Raw genomic sequence first — 21910 nt, 5'->3', positions numbered from 1 at the left:
TGGGAGCAAAACAGATGCATGTGGAAGTCTCTACAAGAAATCTAATGTCCAGCAGTAGATGTCTCGGATGACAACGACGAATATTGTGTCCGTCCTACAAAGTCAGCGCGCTGTGGAGCAAGCTATGGCGGGGATCTCTCTCAGGTATAAAAATTCGTAGAACAAAAGTAACCGTCATACAAGGTCTAATCAATCATAACACTTTATCCATTAAAGATTAAAACACTACACTGCTATCGTAAATATTTAAACTCTATCTATCATAGTTACATATAGTTATATATTATATTAGATACAAATCTGTCAACAGTTTCAACGGGAAAATTCCGCTTCTGTCTACTAGCTTATCTATGACCGTGATCACGTTAAAGCTCTGCGCATGTGTGCGTGACGCCATAACCCGCGGATTCTAACCTAAATTCGAATTTCGAGCTTCGCTTTCCGCGGACGCGCTCCCGGCCAGCGCTTCTTAATTTAAAAATAAAACATATTTTTTTTCAACCTGCATTCCAGTAACTCGTATCCAGCCAGTGTTTTTATATACAAACTTTTTATAGCAAAATGCCGTTTTTAGTGTAAAACTTGAGATAATAATGTGAAAATAGCCCAGTGTTAATAAATAATGTTTAAAAATAGTGTGTACGGTTTACGTAGATCGTGTGCAGGAAAGCTCGCTGTATTTCGGTGACATATTGTCGCGACCTCGAGTTTCGTGACAATCGTTTTCGCGGTATTTTTTTGAACGAGTGTTTTTTTGTTTTTTTTTTTTGTTGTTTAATCTATGTGCTGAAAGTGCGAGTTGGATATTGGATTGCATGTTTAGCTTTATGAGGTTTGAATTCAGAACATTTTAGTTTTTTTGTCTGTTTTTATTTACTTAATACTTATACTTAGGTCCATAGATTAATTATTGGACACCTGTGTTGGACACGCTCCGCTCTTTATAGGTCTTTTATTTTAACAAATGAATGCTTATTTAATGCAAAATTTTAGGAAAAGGCAGAAAAGGCAAATATTCAAGAATGTAAAATGTAATTTATCCTTTGACGAATTTAAACCACTATTCCTAAAATCCTAACCTTTAATGAAGAATTCTATATCGATGATCACAGAAACTTCAATTTTCTTGTTTTTAGGGTTTCGTAGGTACCACAAATGAAAAAAGGAACCCTATAGGATCACTTCATTCTCTGTCGTAGTACTTAGAAATTCTTTGCTACAAACCTATAGGTCCCGTTGACCTAGAATAATGAATGGCAAAGATAACTTTGTCAAGTGGGGTATCATATGAAAGGGCTTTAGGTCTATACATTCTAAAACAGATTTTTATTTATTTATATGCATAATAGTTTTTGATTTATCGTGCAAAATGTCGCAAAAATACGAATGTAGTACGGAACCCTCTGTATACGAGTCTGACTCGCTCTTGGCTGGATTTTTGACGGCTACGAATAAAGGTCCTTATTTGGCCCTTTTAAATTTATTTTTTGAGATTTTTAATGTCTTTAGGACTCTGGTTTCTAGGTGATTCTAGCCATGTATCGTTACACATAAACCCAATGTTTTTTTGAGTTACCTTGAATATTAGTTGCTATAAAGCTGTGATAGCCTAGTGGTTAGGAAGTCCAACTTCTAACCGGAGGTCGGAGGTTCTATCCCGGGCAGGCACCTCTAACTTTTAGAGGTGCCTGCGGAGTTATGTGCGTTTTAAGTAATTAAATATCACTCGATTTAACAGTGAAGGAAAACATCGTGAGGAAACCTGCATGCCTGAGAGTTCTCCATAATGTTCTCAAAGGTGAAGTCTACCAATCCGCACATGGCCAGTGTGGTAGACTATGGCCAAACCCTTCTCACTCTGAGAGGAGAGCCGTGCTCTGTAGTGAGCCGGCGATGGGTATGATGATGATACAGATCTACATAAAAATGTTATGTCATTATTTTTGTAGAGATTATTAAAGAGGTATTGTAACAGGCTGATATTTGTAGCTTACAAGGTCTAGTGATCGACAGACATATAATTAGAGCCCATCTTGTCTACTTTTAAAACTAATTAAGGATTAATTAATCAAGTTGTTATCTATAATGGATGGTTAAACATAGACATCGACTAAGTATGTAGGTCGCATGACTTGATTACGGGGTAGAAACCTCATTGTCTCAACCAATCGACGGTCCACTACTGAAAGCCGATCTCCTTTCAGTATGAGAAGGTCATAGTCTACAACGCTGGCCAAGAGTGGATTGGCAAACTTTACAGACCTTTGAGAACATATACCAGCTTATACTCGCGACTTTGTCTGCGTGGACTACACAAATTTCAAACCCCTATTACAAAGATTTTTGAAAATTCAACCCCTAAGGGAGTGAAATAATTTCACTCCCTTAGGGGTTGAATTTTCAAAAATCTTTTATTAGCGGATGCCTGCGTCGTAATAGCATGCCAAATTTCAGCCCGAGCCGTCCTGTAGTTTGAGCTGTGCGTTGATAGATCAGTCAGTCAGTCACCTTTTCCTTTTATATATTTAGATGAGGATGACACACTTGAGGATGACGTCACATCTGTGTATTTAGTACAAGCTTACTTACTAACCGAGCGTTTTGACGTTTGATAAAAAGTCGCTGATTTGACTAGTAGTCGTCATCCCTATTCTCAGGCATGCGGGTTTCCTCACGATGTTTTCCTTCATCGTTAAAGCAAGTGATATTTATTTCAACTCAAACTCAACATTTTAGAGGGCCTTTAAGGATGATTAAATATAGTTGAAGCTAATAAGGGAATGCGGCTTAGAGATAGAAAAACTAAAATTAAAGAATCTATAATTTACACGAAAGGGCTTCACCTGTACCTACCATTCTAAAACAGATTTTTATTTATTTTTATGCATCATACTTAGTTTTTAAATTATCATGCAAAATGTCGAAAAAATACGACTGTAGTACGGAACACTCGTTGTGCGAGCCTGACTCGCACTTGGCCATTTTTTTTGGATTTATTACTCTTTAAAGAAAAACAATGAAGAGAGGACGCCGGATGCCTAGATCTGAAAATAAAATCTGAAATAATACAATTTTAACGAGCGTCTGGCATTGGCTGTCTGTTGGCTTATTCGATATCGGAATAAACTAACACATTATATAAATGCAAAGTGTGTTTGAGTCTTGGTTTGTCCTTCAATCACGTCGCAACTAAACAACGGATCGGCGTGATTAAAAAAAATAGCATATGCCACTTTCCATGTCTTCAACTATATCCATTATCCATGCATATAATCAGTTCAATCCGTAGCTCCGTTGCAGCGTGATTGAAGGACAAACCAATAAACTACCAAACAAACACAGTTTCGCATTTATAATAATACTAGCTGATGCCCGCGACTTCATCCGCGTGGATTTAGGTTTTTAAAAACCCCTGGGAACTCTTTGATTTCCTGGGATAAAAAGTAGCCTGTGTCACTCTCCAGGTCTTTAAATATACCCACGCAAAAAATCATGTCGATCCATTGCTCCGTTGCGACGTGATTGAAGGACAAACCAACACACCACCAAACTAACAAACCAACAAACAAACACACTTTCGCATTTATAATATGGGTACTGATGGGCAGTGATAGTAAAATTTATGATATGGGTAGAGGTAGAGACGCGGATCGATAGAGCTTCCAATTACGATGGAGTTTTAGTGATTAGATAAGCGATTGAGTGGGAAGTAGATAGCTGTTACACGGTACAACTTCAAAACTATCTACAAATTGCTAAATCTCTGTTCCGTCATAATCTTCTAATTAAGTATATCGTACTACAAGGTTATAGCCAATGATACACAACCTTTGTCTTCGTAAGTTGTTGTAAGTGTTGTAAGTATTACCTATATTGTAAAATGTTGTATGTCAGAAATGGCTGGATGCATGCTGTGTTCACAACAAATAAATAAATGTTTAATTTTTAATTTAATTTAATTTAATTTGTAGAGACAATCAGTTACAATTAGATAAATAGATAGTTGGTATATATATAAAACACTAACCCTCTAACAAATAAACCTGGAATAGCGGTGGAATAGTTATAATCTGTTTTGTCTTTCTGTAAAGATGGGCGTTATTGGCTATTTCTGGCAACGGTTATCCAACAGTTATTTAGTTTCAATACCGATATTGATAACCGTTGCCTAATATCGGTATCAGAGTTGTGTTTCAACTAAATCTAATATGCGCAACGCGCAGCGGTTTCCGTAGTAGTAACTAAGCTAGCTGCCGTATCAATACCGTCTGTATAGCTAGCGCGCGTGCTAGATTAGCCTCAGAAGTATAGAGACAATAGAGTCAGGAATCACCTACTGAGAGCCTAAACCTTAATTCGTTATCAATAAGCTAGGGCGTGGTTGAAGGTAGAAAACAAAATAAAAGATTGTATAAGGAAATAAACTGTTTTATTCAGGGAAAAATCCCTCCATATCAAAGTTTATCTTTACCATTACTTATTGCTTTATCATTAAATAATTTATTCTTTCCTTTAAGAAAAATCTACCGCCAGTTCGAAAAAGCATATCTACCGAGAGAAAGAACTGGCAAGAAAAAACTCAGCGGTGTCTATCCACAATTATTGAAAAATAGATACAACTATGGTATTACCATAACATATCCAACCCACATCGGGTATAAGCATAAACTATTACAAAGGAATACCAGTTGAATAACAAATTACACATTAAACAACATACATAGTATAACAACAGAAATATAAAATCAACAATATTCGTACCTGTAGGTATGTCACAGCTTCTTATTAAAAATAGGAAAATTAATGATGTCTACCGTCAAAGCAGAGCCATTTATAGTCCTTTGGCTACCCTTTCCATAAGTATAATGATACCATATAAAACTCAAATTCAATAGAGTCGACAATAGAGATTAAACTTTAGTTTTAAATTTATACACTTCAAAATTCCACATTATACTCTATTTAAATCTACAATTACTTTACTTCTAAAATATAATAAAATCAATTTCACCATGTAAGACCTTTGGATTAGCTGCTATATATTATCTGTTACGTCTGTAGTATTTTGTCTATCATTTTGACGTGCCTCTGTTTACAAATAAAATGTCAATGGTTTAGAATTAATTCTTAAGCAAAATCTAAAGAGTTTAGTAGCAATTTCAAGAAATAAATAGCAACTCTAACCATTTATCTTATACGGCCAAACTGACAATTGCTTCGTTCTCGAAGCAACAAAATAAAAACAAACAATTCGTAAAGTAAATTTTTAACAACATCAAAACATTTTTTTTTTTTCAAACAACATGTCTGTGGCTTCCAACAAAATTTAAAAAAACATTTTAAACATGTGTGTGACATACAAAATTACCACACAGTTTACTCTCAAAAATACAAGAAATATTTTTCTCGCCACAGCACATAAATGTTTCCAAACAAGATATCCTTTAACCCCATTGGTTTTAAACCAATATCAAAAAATATTTTTAACACCACTGGTATTAAAGCGATATTATAAAAATACTTTCAACACCGTTGGTTCCAACGTTTTAAAGTATCATCTACAAAATATCCTTCAACACCATTGGTTTTAAGGCAACATCGTAAACCATCATAAAATTGTCCCTTAACACCATTGGTTTTGATCCATATATCACTATACAATTTTCCCATTGATCGAACATTTGATCAAAGTTTTAAATAAATTCCAATAACATATAGAGATGAATATTAAACAAAGAAAAATTGCAACTGAACAAATTGTAAATTATCAGAATTTAAAATAATATGTTTCATAAAAAAGAACCATCAAAATGAAAAAGTTACAAAAATATTAATATTTCAAAATAAGTTAAATCATAAGAACTTTTTTTTCAATTTCAAGTTAATAATTTTGCAAAAATAATAAAATACCATCGACTCTTACTCCTAAAGTACCAAAGTCAAAAACAAAGGGTAGGTATATAAAAAGTAATTATATGTAAGATATATCAAAACAAAACTAACTACTATGTTAGAAGAAGTAAAAATAATCAAAGAGTAAACTTATCTAATTATCGTTATTTACTTTCAAAAATATTTTCTATTCAATCTCTTTTTGTCTATCTGCAATCAGTCCTTGGACTATACAAAAACATTTGTTGCTTCCCACATCCAATGATGTGCCAACAACCTTCCTTTTTAAATAAATACCAAAACATTTTTCCACAATAAAATATAAAAATCCAAAAAGATCGTAAATAAAAACATAAAGGTAGGTATCAAAAACTAAAATGTCAAAAAATACCACAAAAATAATTTACATTAAAAAGATCGTCAAAGAAGTAATCAATATCAAAAATAGTTAAACACTTCAAACATCAAAAACGTCAAAAAATCAAAAGTATTATTCAAACAAAACAACAAAATACGGCATTAAAAAATATTAAACACAAGTGGGTAGTCAATAATCTCTAAATTCCAATATTCTAAATTTAAGTTTCAGGTTTAACCATAGTCCACCACGCTGGCCAAGTGTGGATTGGCAGCTCGATTACATCACATTACATAACGGTGGGTATATATAAAAAAACAATGACATCAAACAATCAGTAGCTACTAGACTTAGCGGCATAGCAACAGGATAAGACATCAGCAGCCTAACCTATCCTTATATAAAAACTACAAAAATAAACTCCAACAAAATTTCTTAATTATTGTAGGTAGGTATCACAAATCTTTCATCTCTACGTTTCGCGAGTGAGAACTCCGATGCAAAGTCAATAGCAAATTTACAAAAATGGCCACGTTAATCGCGTTTCTGATCAATGAATCATCAATATTTAACGAATGATGCAATATGTATTTCTGTATTGTTCTTAATTTGAAACAAAATTACAACAAAAAAAAATTTTTTTTTCTTTTTTTTTTTTGGTTCTTTTTTTTTCTTCTTTTCTCTCTGTCATTATGTAACACATAAATAAATTATATACATCCATTCGGCCAACCTGAAAAGTACTTCGTTCTCGAAGTACTTACATAGGAAATGCCTCAAGAACATAACTAAAAAAAAAAGTAAGATGACTCATCACTCGTAAAACAATATTCAATGATTCAATGTCAACATCACTATCATATAAATTACGAATATACGGCTAGACGTCAGACGTAAATTAAAATAGAACACAAATTAATCATCAGTAAATATTTACTGACAAACTTGCTTTAGTTTTTCACCGCTCGGTCAGTCTGACATTTAACCACATTTTATCGTATGATCATTTAATAAAAATTTCATACCAACTAACTACCTGCAAATTTTTAACATTAATTTACGTAATATCGATTTGTGTTACTAGCTGGGACATCATGCGATTAAACACCTTCAAACATTAATCTGAGTCATTGAAACAGAACATCTATACTGAACACAAAATTACCCGCAAAAATTTTATTTATTTAGTACCCACATCTTTATTTCTATAATACAATTAGTTTTAAAACAAATAAAATGACGACAGGTACTATGAAACTGTGTTACTACATTACACAGAGTATTAATAGGTCCATGATTACGCAATAAAACTTTCTAAGGCCTACCTGCCTGAAAAATTGTCTTGCAAAAAAGTTTTAATTCACTTTCACTTTTTTTTTTCATACCATATTTTCATATTAAGATTTCCAGATTTAGGGTATCCAATGTCCATTGTGGTACCTCTCGTGGACGTCAGTCATCACAACGCCTGTTGGAACATCTTTGATGGCTTTTCACAAAGCCATCCGAATTCGCCGGTATTTCTGAAACTTGTCCAATTGCATTAGAAAAGGCACAATTCAGCCATATCGTATCCCACTTCTGATGCTAGATTAGCCTCAGAAGTATAGAGACAATAGAGTCAGGAATCACCTACTGAGAGCCTAAACCTTAATTCGTTATCAATAAGCTAGGGCGTGGTTGAAGGTAGAAAACAAAATAAAAGATTGTATAAGGAAATAAACTGTTTTATTCAGGGAAAAATCCCTCCATATCAAAGTTTATCTTTACCATTACTTATTGCTTTATCATTAAATAATTTATTCTTTCCTTTAAGAAAAATCTACCGCCAGTTCGAAAAAGCATATCTACCGAGAGAAAGAACTGGCAAGAAAAAACTCAGCGGTGTCTATCCACAATTATTGAAAAATAGATACAACTATGGTATTACCATAACATATCCAACCCACATCGGGTATAAGCATAAACTATTACAAAGGAATACCAGTTGAATAACAAATTACACATTAAACAACATACATAGTATTACCATAACATATCCAACCCACATCGGGTATAAGCATAAACTATTACAAAGGAATACCAGTTGAATAACAAATTACACATTAAACAACATACATAGTATAACAACAGAAATATAAAATCAACAATATTCGTACCTGTAGGTATGTCACAGCTTCTTATTAAAAATAGGAAAATTAATGATGTCTACCGTCAAAGCAGAGCCATTTATAGTCCTTTGGCTACCCTTTCCATAAGTATAATGATACCATATAAAACTCAAATTCAATAGAGTCGACAATAGAGATTAAACTTTAGTTTTAAATTTATACACTTCAAAATTCCACATTATACTCTATTTAAATCTACAATTACTTTACTTCTAAAATATAATAAAATCAATTTCACCATGTAAGACCTTTGGATTAGCTGCTATATATTATCTGTTACGTCTGTAGTATTTTGTCTATCATTTTGACGTGCCTCTGTTTACAAATAAAATGTCAATGGTTTAGAATTAATTCTTAAGCAAAATCTAAAGAGTTTAGTAGCAATTTCAAGAAATAAATAGCAACTCTAACCATTTATCTTATACGCGCATATTCACTAAAATAAAACCAATTTTACAATCACAAGTAATCACAACCTTAAGTTCATAGCAGCAAAGTTTAATTATAATGATCATTGACATAGGTCAAACTATAGTGGACGCCTGCTCGAATAGTTTGCCACAGTCCAGTTAACCAAAAACATTTTATGAAGATTGATAAACCAAAGAGGACCTTATCTCTATTACTCTAAGGCTAACTGTAATAAAATTGATAGATCAAAGTGTAATGTACAAGTACTTGTACAGTTAAGCCTTAGCGTAATAGAGACAAGGTCGGCTTTGGTTTATCAAATTCTTAGTTACTAAGCCGGTAGCCAATAACCGCTTCTTCTCAGCTTTCAGTGAAAGAAAGAAAGAGAAGGCATAATTATTGCGTTTCTATTTACCAAAAACCAAACAATGCATTGTCAGTTGTCAGTTGGCAGCGTTGCGTTGTCAGGTGGTTCATCATAGATGATATCTGATAACCGTTGCTAGCTACGACAATAACGCTACGGTACGCTAAAGGCACGGCAGCGGTTTTCAGTTAAGTTAAGCTATAGCGGACACATGTCTATCTTTCTGTCATCAGTAATTTGACATTTGAAGGCAAAAAACAAAACAGAGTATAACTATTCCACCGCTATTCCAGGTTTATTTGTTAGAGGGTAAGCAGTCTCCAATGAGAAATTAACACTTTCTATAAAATATCTTTAAGAATAGTTAAAAAGACTGTAAATTTTAATCATATACCGAATTTCGCAAAAAATGGAGCTTTCATTTCAATTTATATCTTTCGCGGTCTACTGAAAAGTTGCGGTTTTGGAGATACAACAACTTACGTGGGAGGTGTCGATATTTAGGTTACGTATAGATTGTTATCAATGCATCAAGAAAGATGTCGTGTCTTGGCTCCACTCTGCAGGTGTGTGTTGTGCCTAATGCTTCTGGATAGAGTTATAGGGATAGGATAAATAGGGTTATTGCTCCATGCTTTTAGTCTGGTTATCAATATCAACAAATTATTTTTAGCATTAGTTAGGTCCAGTTGCATGACAGGCAGTTAGTCACAGTGATGTTACGGTTACCGTTAAGAGAGGTTTATTCGTAGTTTTGCTCTCATTTGAATACTAACTGATCAAACTCAATGAAATTGTGTAAATACGTTTTCGGAACTAATAAAATAAATAAATAAATGAATAAATAAAAAATTTTTTTATTCGTATAAACTTTTACAAGTACTTACGAATGGTCGGATGCATCTACCACTGGTTCGGTAATACCTATGTCTGTGGTTTCCAGAATCCCGTTAAAATATGCAGTGTCAAAGTTACATGGTCTTTAGGATTTACATACAAATCTTTAAGTCCGTGTAAGGTTTAACCGCCTGTTATGCAACTGGACCTCACTATACTGTACCTATTCTTCAAGGACCTAACTGGAAAATTTCCGAAAGACGTATTTGGTCTACTTTTGAACTCGATTTTTTATTTCTTACTAAGTAGTTTATACCCGCGACTTCGTGGACTACACAAATTCCGAACCCCCATTTTACCCCCTTTAGGGGTTCAATTTTCAAAAATCCTTTTGAGCGGATGCCTACGTCATAATAACTATCCGTGTGCCAAATTTCAGCCCGATCCGTCCAGTGGTTTTTTTTTTAGACAGATAGACAGACAGACAACGAAGTTATCCTATACGGGTTCCTTTTTCCTTTTGAGGTCTTCTTCTTCTTCATTCTGGGCTGGTTTCCGCACTTAAACGTTTCCGTCTGTTGTGCGTGCATCGCCCCTCTCCGCCGAAGTCTTCACTCCAGCCATCCAAGCTCGCTCCAGAAGCCAAATAGACCGCCCAGGTTGCCGAGGGCTTCATGGAGTGAGGTCGGGGAACCTAAATGGCGCTCGCGTTGATCTGATACGCCCGTGCACTCCAGGAGCACGTGTGTCGATGTTTTATCGACCTCCATGCAGGCCCTGCACAGGGGACTGTCGGTGACACCTATAACGAAAAGGTGTTTGTTTAGTGGGCTATTCCCTGTTATAAGTCCCACCACCTTCCTAAGTTTACCTTCCTTTTGAGGTACGGAACCCTAAAAAATCGTCTCATATCAGAGCTTCCGTGGCGTGCGGTGAAATAAAGTTTCACGAAAACAATGTACCTACCTATAGTAGAATAGTTCCTCTCAAGCTACCCGTGTGAAGCCGGGGCGGATCGCTAGTATCGAATAAAATTATTTCGATTTCAAAGCTCTCTAAATAATAATTAGGCTTCATAAAGCATTATAACGATACAGACTCGCGTCGTAAAAACTAATTTGAAATGCAATTTGTGTGTACTCATGAACAGGCAGAACCGGGTCAGAAGGCATATTTTTAGAGTTGCATTGAGAATTCCCGTTATAGTAAAACAGATGGTGCTATTTGCGTTTATGTACGCTATGGTATTTCCTTCTGGTCTGAATACTTCATAATATTGAACTCCCTACCATCCACACAGCATACTAATAATAATATAATACGATATTTGACAGCTAGTCAAATCCAGTAACTTTTTATCAAACGTCAAAACGCGCGCTTAGTATGCGAGATTCTATGAAATACCGGTGTGTGACGTCACAATCATTTGACGTGCTTTTTTTAGTTTAATGGTACTTAAAAATGGTTATTACACTTAAAACCAACAAAGGACGTGGATTTTACGTATTTTGGAAGAACCTCTATTTAATAATCACTGAGAAATAATTTATTTTTTATGTAGTCAAATACCCAATTGCGAAAGTGTATGCCTATTTTTAAACTTATTTCGTGGTTTAACGACATTATTCGGGTACATAGGTACCACGATTAATTTGGCGTTTTTATTTGTCGATATTTCAACCCAATTGCACGTGTCGTGGTCACGACGGGACTGCGGTGCTGCGAGAGATGAAATTCGAGCTGTCAAGGGCAGTAGCGAACTACCCTCTTTCTTGTTCTATTCGCTGATTAATCGTGGTATGTACCCGTTATCTACATAAAAAAAACGTGCCTGTTTGTCTGTCTGTCTGCTAGCTTTTCACGACCCAACAGCTTAACCGATTTTGATAAAATTTGGTACAGAGTTAGCTTACATTCCGGGGAAGGGCATAGGCTACTTTTGTCCCAGAAAATTAAAGAATTCGCACAGGATTTTCAAAAACCTAAATGCACGCGACCATCTTCTAGTAATCTATATATATAAAAGGAAAAGGTGACTGACTGACTGACTGACTGATCTATCAACGCACAGCCCAAACTACTGGACGGATCGGGCTGAAATTTGGCATGCAGTTAGCTATTATGACGTAGGCATCCGCTAAGAAAGGATTTTATCTTCTTCTTCTATATATATAAAAGGAAAAGGTGACTGACTGACTGACTGACTGACTGACTGACTGATCTATCAACGCACAGCCCAAACTACTGGACGGATCGGGCTGAAATTTGGCATGCAGTTAGCTATTATGACGTAGGCATCCGCTAAGAAAGGATTTTAGAAAATTCAATCCCTAAGGGGTTGAAATAGGGGTTTGAAATTTGTGTAGTCCACGCGGATGAAGTCGCGGGCATAAGCTAGTATTATTATAAATGCGTAAGGTGTGTTTGTTGGTTGGTTTATCTTTTTCACACCACTATATACAACGTTAGTTTTAGGTAACGCAAAAACCGAAACATGTGACGAATATTTTTACATAAAGAATATAATATGTATATACAAAATTTCAAAAATATTTAAGCTGGTTATGTTGAGTCGTTGTCCTCGCAAAAACATGGTCACCCCAAGCGAGCGGCTGTGAGTGAACGAGACGCTTGGCGTCGATCGTGCGCGCTCTCGCTTGCACGGCTCGAATCAGCTGGTACATGCGGTCATTCAACTAGGTGTCCAAACTTGTAGGATTTTAAAGTATTTTTTGATCAAAATATAACCTGTTTTAAAAATGATTGCAATCGATTCTGTTACTGATTCTGAACAAAATACTTTCAGGTTTTGCGTTAACTAAAACCAACATTGTATCTTATATTGCTCTGTCTAGAAGTAGACGGCTTTGTCGAACCTATGTAGGCAATAACATACTATCCTTACTCTGAGCTCAAAGTCTCCTAAGTCTCCTATCAGGTCATTCACCGGCTATAAGATCGTGAGCAGGCGAACGACCTGTAGTTCGGGCATTTTCATTTCATTCTGTTTTATACATAAACATGTCTATCTTCACGGCCGACGTCTATTAAACAATGCGTATTATTAATCATTTTCTCTCTACGATAATAATTCAAGTTTTTGTAGCTGTGATAGCCTAGCCAAGCCTAATCGGAGGTCGAGGGTTCGATCCCGGGCACGCACCTCTAACTTTTCGGAGTTATGTGCGTTTTAAGTATATAATTATATAAAGAGGTAATGTCGTTAAGTTTGTTTGTAGGGGGTAATCTTTGGAACTACTGAACCGATTTTGAAAATTCTTTCACCAGTAGAAAGCTACATTATTCCTGAGTGACATAGGCTATACGGGATCTTTAAAAACCTTAATCTACGCGGGCGAAGCCGCGGAGATCAGCTAGTTAAATATAACTTGCTTTAACGGTGAATTAATTTAAAAAATTGCCTGAAAAAGAATCGACTAATACGAAGTTCGCCGGGGCAGCTAGTATACAATAGATATATTATATACAAGTTAAAATCTTTTCCAGACTACAGAAAGCTTTTAAATATGACGTAACATGCGCCCCTCTGCGTTAAGTAACATCACTTACACAATAAGTTTATTAGGTATTTACTAGGTGATGCCCGCCACTTCGTCCGCGTGGAATTAGGTTTTTAAAAATCCCGTGGGGACTCTTTCATTTTCCGGGATAAAAAAGTAGCCTATGTCACTCTCCAGGTCTTTATCTACATATATCCATGCAAAAATAACGTCAATCCGTTGCAACGTTGCGACGTTATTGAAGGACAAACCAACAAACCAATGAACCAACAAACAAGCACACTTTCGCATTTATATAAGGGTACTGATTTACTAGGTAATGCCCGCGACTTCGTCCGGGTGGAATTAGGTTTTTAAAAATCCCGTGGGAACTCATTGATTTTTCGGGATGAAAAGTAGCCTATGCCCTTTCCCGGGATGTAAGCTAACTTTGTACCAAATTTTATCAAAATCGGTTAAACTGTTGGGCCGTGGAAAGCTAGCAGACAGACAGACAGACACACTTTTGCATTTATAATATTAGTATGGATAATGTATGAACGGTATAGCCGTGATAGCCTAGTGGTTAGGACGTCCGCCTTTCAATCTGAGGTCGGGGCTTCGATCCCCGGCACGCACCTCTAGGTAACTATTCGAAGTAATGTGCGTTTTAAGTAATTAAATATCACTTGCTTTAACGGTGAAGGAAAACATCGTGAGTAAACCTGCATGCCTGAGAGTTCTCCATTATGTTCTCAAAGGTGTGTGAAGTCTACCATTCCGCACTATGGCCAAACCCTTCTCACTCTGAGAGGAAACCCGTGCTCTGTAGTGAGCCGGCGATGGGTTGATCATGATGATGATGATCGACGGTATAGATTGTACTGCAAAGAGTATTTTTAGAAAAACAAACATAATCTTATGTCAAATGACAAATGATACAATAATAGAACATCCTCCAACGCAAGGCGAGTAGAGCAAAACAGCCCAATCAAAACGTAATAGCTCGTAAAAGACAATTTTCGAGGAAAGATCGTGATTTTCAGTTTACGACGTCGGATGCTGACGATTCTACAATGATTTACACGTTCAGACTTTAGAGAATTCATTTCCATGTCTATCTAAATTCTAAATTATTTTTTTTTTTTTTTTTTTTTTTTTTTTTTTTGTTTATTTTAAAGTAATCAACAGCGTAAATACATAATTATTATTTAAATTTAAATCTAGTTATAACAGAAGGCCAAAAGAGATTAATTAAAATTATTATATTAAAATAATTATAATATAAAAGGAAAAGGTGACCCACTGACTGACAGATCTATCAACGCACAGCTCGAACTACTGGACGGATCGGGCCGAAATTTGGCATGCAGATAGCTGTTATGACGTAGGCATTCGCTAAAAAGGATTTTAGAAAATTCAACCCCTAAGGGGAGGAAATAGGGGTTTGAAATTTGTGTAGTTCACGCGGACGAAGTCGCGAGCATAAGCTAGTAGTAAGTATAAATCAATTACTAGCTTATGGCCACGTCTTCGCGTAGACTACACAAATTTTATCCCCTATTTTACCCCTTTAGGGATTGAATTTTCAAAAATCCTTTTTAACCAGACGTCCACATTATAAGAGCTATCTTCTTGCCAAATTTCAGCCCGATCCGTCCAGTAGTTTGAGGTGTGTGTTGATAGATCAGTCAGTCAGTCAGCTTTTGCTTTTATACACTACCAATATTATAAATGCGGAACTGTGTTTGCTTGTTGGTTTGCCTATCAATCGCGTCACAACGTGCAACGCATCGACATGATTTATTGCAGGATAGAGATAAAGACCTGGAGAGTGGTACAGGCTACTTTTTATCCCGGTTTTTTTTTTAAAGAATATTAGCCATGTTAAATGACTAATATTCCCCTTTCCTCTCCAACTAAGCGTCAGGCTTGTGCTAGGAGTAGGTACGACAATAGTGCAACGGGCGGGGTTTGAACCGTCGACCTTTCGGTTTTCAGTCCACTCCTGTACCCGTTGAGCTATTGAGGCTCTAAAATGAAAAAGTTCCCAATGAAAAACTGTGACCGCACTGTTCTAAGACAGAGCAGGTCAGAGCGACGTGGTGGGCAGTGGCATGCATGTCATAGAGGCAATTGCACTGCTTACCCCAGTTGTAATGGCTCAATGCATATTTTTCATTATGACCTGCCAGTAAATAGGTTCCTACCTAACTAATGCTTACCCTGGCTTCAAACACTGTGCACGCCACGGGTGGTGGGGATAGGTACTACTACTAGTTCGCAACAATAATTTCTCAATTCAATTTTTTTTTAAGACTAGGGTCAATATAAATGGTCACCTAGCCACGGCTCTGTAAAACCACTATTTCATCCTGCATAAACTTTCTGTTTAAATTGCTTTAAAAACAGATGCGCTTAAAAACGTGTGGTTGTACAGTTTGATGCCTCCAAAAATAAACACAACAACATCACGAAATTGTTACTCGAGTGTACGCAAGCAATCGTTAAACAATCAGCCACTGAGTTGACGTACAACGCCTCTAATGCCCCGGTTACATTAACGGGAAACGCCGTTGATATACGCGTTAACGGCCGTTAACCGTACGTGTAGCTTTAGTTTTAAGTTCGCGTAAAAATTATGACCACTATATCATCTTGCAAATCCAACAACCGACCATCAAAAAGCGTAATTTATTACCTACTAGATGATGCCCGCAACTTCGTACGTGTGGATTTATGTGTTTAAAAATCCCGTGGGAACTCTTAAATTTTCCGGGATAAAAAATAGCCTATGTCCTTCCCCGGGTTGCAAGCTACCTCTGTACCAAATTTTGTCAAAATCGGTTGAACGGTTGAGCCGTGAAAAGCTAGCAGACAGACATACAGACAGACAGACACACTTTCGTATTTATAATATTAGTATGGATTTTGAATAAATATTTGACTTTGTAGCCACGACCGAAACGATAATTTGACAACGGCATTCCCATTACCGTTACGATATTAACGCCAATTCAATTGGCATTAGACGTTAACCGTTCAAGTGTGGCCCCTCAGTTTAACGCGTAAATTATCGGCGGAATCATTATCATCTAGAAAATGCCCGCCACTTCGTCTGCGTGGATTTTTGTTTTTTTTATCCCGTAGGAACTCTTTCATTTTCCGGGTTAAAAAGTAGCCTATGTCCGTCTTCGGGATATAAATAAAATAAATAAATAATTTTTATTTCCGGCAACGAAAATACAATCCATAACAATATACACACAATATGAAGCAGATTAATTAATAATAAAATTGAATAGAATAAAAATATAAATGTAAAAAATGGTGCTAAAATTTAAAAAACTAATCTAAGTAAAGGTGTTGTTGTCGCACCGATGCAGGTGGGACCAATGTTTTGTAAAAGGATTACTAAGATCCTCTACAAAAGCACACAAGATAGCGTTGGTACTGTGTGTCAGTCTTTCCCAGAAGGAAGCCATTCTCGCTGGGAGTATGGCGAAGAAGTCAGGGACCCTTGCAGCAGCAAACATAGCTTTAGCACTGCAGAAACGCGGGTGCTTCATTGGGATGCGGAAGGCGTTGTTATATTGTACCCTAAGTGCATTATAAGCTATCTCTGTACAAAATTTCATCAAAATCGGTTAAACGGTTAGGCCGTAAAAAACCAGCAATGCTCGGGCCACATTAAGGTTAACGTCAACGCCCAACAATGCCATAATTATCATTTTATCAATAAATCAATACCTACCTACTTTGATTATGAATTGGGTATTTGACCCCAATTTTTTATTAGGTACTTCATTATAAACTAGAATAAAAATAATGACGTAAACTGAAAAAACTAATTAAATCGATCAAATAACAAAAATGTTATATTATAAGCATTTAAATATTTCTGATTAGACAGAGATAGCGATACAGCAGTTTGACGTCACACCTACTAATGCCATATAGTAGCTTCGTGCGGTTTCATACTAATTTTCGTTTTGCGAGAAAGTGATAGAAGACCCTCCCACTCCAAAATTAAAATACCTGTAACTTTGTAAATCTTTGTTGGATTTTAATACTTTTTTCAGCGTACGTCATTATTTTTATCCTAGTTTATAATAAAGTAATAATATTTATCAAATTCAAAAGTAGGCAAATACCCAATTTTATGGTTGAAGAAAAATGCTTCATTCGTACATTCATTGGTTCCAGGTGAAAATGACAGAGCAACCACAAGCAACCGGCGCGACGACGCCGGACGTGGACGCGCCGGACACGGGACAGGCGGCGACGCAACCGCAACCCAAGAAACTAGCCCGGCCGCGCGGGAAAGCGCAACCAGAGAAACCAAAGAGGAGTCTCTTTTGTTTGGACTTGAAGAACCCTATAAGGAAGCTGTGCTATGATATTGTTGAGTGGAAGTATCCTTTTATAATTTTTTAGGGTTCCGTACCCGAAGGATGTCAACCCTCATCATCATAATCATGATCAACCCATCGCCGGCTCACTACAGAGAACGGGTCTCCTCTCAGAGTGAGAAGGATTTTGACCATAGTCCACGCTGTATTTTGACCATACTGGCCAAGTGCGGATTGGCAGGCTTCACACACCTGTGAGTCACGATTAAAAACGCACATAAGGTACAACTCCGAAAAGTTAGAGTTGCGTGCCCGGGCTCGAACGCCCGACATCCAATTAGGAGGCGGTCGTTCTAACCACTAGGATATCACAGCTTCATGTCAACCCTACCCTCAAAGCCACTGCTGTCCCAACATCTGTCCATTTGTCTGTCTATTCACTCTTGCCTTGAAGGTAATTAAATAATAAATTACACATGGCAGCCATGTAGCATGTAAGCCGGAATTTGACATTATTTAAGGAAACTATCTTTTATTGCAATATAGAACCGTGACTAACAGACAAAGCACAACCTGAATCGGTGGACCTAGAGATTAAAAAGGCGGAAATGTTCATACCTTGAATATATACCTTAGGCCTAGAGTGTACTGAGATTTCTTCTTTTTGTAAAACGTCTCTGGATGAGGACGAATAAGCTATTAAAGAAGAAACTGAGTGACTGACATATGAACGTACCAATAGCTCTCTTTTTTTTATAGATATAGCGAGCAAACGAGCAGGCGGGTCACCCGATGATAAGTGATTACCGCCGCCCATGAACATTTGCAGCACCAGAGGAACCGCTGATGCGTTGCCGGCCTTTTAGGAATTTGTTGGTCCGCCCCTTGAATAACCCCATGTTGTAATCTAGTGGGAACACCGCCGAAGGGAGTTGGTTGCACAGTTTGCACGTGCGTGGAAAGAAGGATCTGGCGCAGCGGACGGTCGAAGTGCACCAGACACCCAGGTGGTCTCTCGACTTTGTTGAAAACGCTGAAAAAATATGAAAGTTGTTGTTGACATTGTGATTCCCTGAACACAACACCAGACCTTTCGAGTACATGATACTGACAACGATATTTGCCAACTGCATCGCCTTAGCCGTGTTCACGCCATACCCTTCCGGAGACACCAATGAGACAAACCAAGTATTGGTAAGGTCATATTTTCTTACAACTATTTTGCAGTTATTTTATAGACTTACGTGTTTCCTAAAACTATTTTTTCAGAGATTGAATTTTCTTGTTTTTGTATTTTTTTTAATAAACACATCAGCGCCGAACAGGCCAAGAGGCGCAAATATGAAAACCTTGATGGTAGCTTCTTATTCGTGCCTTTTGGTGTGGAGACCTTGGGACCGTGGGGCCCGGGGGCTCGAGCTCTTTTTGAGGAAATTTCGAAAAGGGTTATCGAGTCAACCGGGGACCCGAGAGCTGGCAGCTACCTTGGTCAAAGAATTAGTTTGGCCATCCAAAGGGGTAATGCTGCCAGCATCTTGTGTATGCCTCGCTGCGGTGGTCTCGATGAGGTTTTAGATTTAATTTAAGTTATTTTAGTTTTAATTTACCAATGGGGCCAATTCTCTGGTACACAATCTCTAAACTAAACTAAAACGACACGTCTAAATCTATTGCTATCCCTTTCATAATGTTGCTTGCGTAAAAGCATAGCACTAGATTTAGACCTGTTAATTTAGTTTAGTTTAGAGATTGTGTACAAGAGAATCGGCCCCATTGTTGTTTTATTTTACTTTTAATTTAGACTTACTACTTGTTCTATTAAAATTAATAAAGTACATTACCTAAATAAACAGAATATTAAAAAAAACAACATTAAATTCAAACTAAAATAAATTAAATTAAATCTAAAACCTCATCGAGTCCGAGACCAACTTCAGCGCGGCATTGTACCCAAGATGCAGATGCAGTTTCAGTGCAGAAGGTAGAACTACGTACTTGAAGTTCTGTAAAAACGAAAGATGTCTTCTTGCGCAGGAGAAAGTGGAGTGGATATTCATGGCTATATTCACGGCGGAGTGCTTCATGAAGATCGTCGCCTACGGGTTCCTCTTCCACCCGGGCGCCTACCTGAGGAATACCTGGAACAGCCTTGACTTCACCATCGTCACTATTGGGCAAGTTACTTACTTCACTTCTTTTGACTTTACAACCATTGGTCTTCCTTCCTCTTCTTCTCTTCTATTTCTGATTCTCTCTATAGTTTTTATCCAACTGCGTGACATTGAAACAAAATATTATACTTATACACTCTAGATAAATAATGTCTGGGCAAATATTTAGGGAACAATTTCACTGTGAAGTGTGAATGTAATATGAGTAATATAGTCAGTATTGAGTCATTTATATGCCACTTGTGTAATATAGTATGTACATATATATCATAGCGTTTTATATTCCACTTGAAAAAGAAAGGGTGGCGTGTTTTCGGAACCAATACCAATACTCTCGAGTGCTATCAAATTACCATATTTTGAAGCGTTCGGCGCTTAGTATTTCTTATTATGTTGCTTTCTATGTCACGGTTTTCTCCCATTTTAGAACTATAGTATAGAATATATATTTTTGTTCGCTTGGGCATATCTTGTCACTTATATCGATGTAGATTTCAGTCTATTCACTATTATCATATTTGGAAGACTGTTCTAAACCTTAACTTGGCCATCTTTTTTGCAGAATAGCAAGTCAGATTCTGCAGTACATTTCGAAAGACCTCTTCGACGTCAAAGCCTTAAGAGCCTTCAGGGTGCTGCGTCCTTTGCGACTGGTTTCAGGAGTGCCAAGTAAGTAAAAATGTATCTTACACCCGGCTGTACTCACGTGTTACAGGCCAGCTGGATACGCAACCATCAAAACCTAAATCCACGCGTTCCCGCGAAATCAAAGAGTTCCCACGGGATTTTCAAATCCACGTGGACTAAGTCGCGGGTATCAGCTAGTCTTCTATATTCCTTCCAGGTCTTCAGATCGTGTTGAACTCCATCCTCAAGGCGATGGTGCCGCTGTTCCACATCGCATTCCTGGTGCTTTTCGTGATCATCATCTACGCCATCATTGGCCTGGAGCTGTTCTCTGGGCTTCTTCATAAGACTTGCTTCAAAAATGATACCGGTAAGTGCTATAACATTTATTATTAACATTTATTATTATGAATTTGATAAATATTATTAATTTATTATAAACTAGGATAAAAATAATGACGTACGCTCAAATCCAACAGAGATTTACAAAGTTACAGGCAATTTAATTTTGGAGTGGGACGGTCTTCTATCCCTTTCTCGCAAAACGAAAATTTGTATGAAACCGCACGAAGCTATACTATGGCATTAGTCAAAATGACGTCATAATTCTATATCGCTTACTCTGTCTAATCAGAAATATTTAAATGCTTATAACTTTTGTATTATTTGATCGATTTAATTAGTTTTTTTCAGTTTACGTCATTATTTTTATCCTAGTTTATAATAAAGTAATAAAAAAATTGGAGTCAAATACCCAATTACCATCGTAAAGTCATCATCAGCCTGTGGACGTCCACTGTTGGACATAGGCCACCCTTTGGAACCCTAAAAATAAACGTTTTTCTTTCTTTCTTTCTTAAAGGGCCATACCTCGTAGGCAGATCTTTCTAGATCAGCAGATTGAAATCTTTTTAGGGTTCCGTACCTCAAAAGGAAAAACGGAACCCTTATAGGATCACTTTGTTGTCTGTCTGTCTGTCAAGAAACCTACAGGGTACTTCCCGTTGACCTAGAATCATGAAATTTGGCAGGTAGGTAGATCTTATAGCTGACATTTGGGGAAAAATCTGAAAACCGTGAATTTAGGGTCAGATCACACAAAAAAATTAAATTGTGGTCATGAACTAATAATTAGTGTTTTCAATTTTCGAAGTAAGTAACTATATCAAATGGGGTATCATATGAAAGGTCTTCACTTGTGCATTCTAAAACAGATTTTTATTT

General features: G+C 36.7%; 1 protein-coding gene across 1 annotated transcript in view; it reads left to right on the top strand.

The window, feature by feature from the left end:
- Window positions 1–365: 365 nt before the first annotated feature.
- The window catches only part of LOC117993314 (muscle calcium channel subunit alpha-1-like), a 63534-nt gene continuing 41989 nt past the window's right edge, over window positions 366–21910 (top strand). The window contains exons 1-7 of the mRNA XM_069506686.1: window positions 366–383; window positions 514–832; window positions 17743–17951; window positions 18977–19082; window positions 19923–20062; window positions 20622–20728; window positions 20904–21056. Of these exons, the coding sequence (XP_069362787.1) occupies window positions 17749–17951; window positions 18977–19082; window positions 19923–20062; window positions 20622–20728; window positions 20904–21056 (709 nt within the window). The 5' untranslated portion in view covers window positions 366–383; window positions 514–832; window positions 17743–17748. The remainder of the gene's footprint in view (window positions 384–513; window positions 833–17742; window positions 17952–18976; window positions 19083–19922; window positions 20063–20621; window positions 20729–20903; window positions 21057–21910) is intronic.

The sequence above is a fragment of the Maniola hyperantus genome, chromosome 23 (genome assembly GCF_902806685.2).
Source record: "Maniola hyperantus chromosome 23, iAphHyp1.2, whole genome shotgun sequence".
NCBI lineage: Eukaryota > Metazoa > Arthropoda > Insecta > Lepidoptera > Nymphalidae > Maniola > Maniola hyperantus.
Note: the sequence above shows the minus strand (reverse complement) of the source record. Positions and strands in the feature narration are given on the sequence as shown.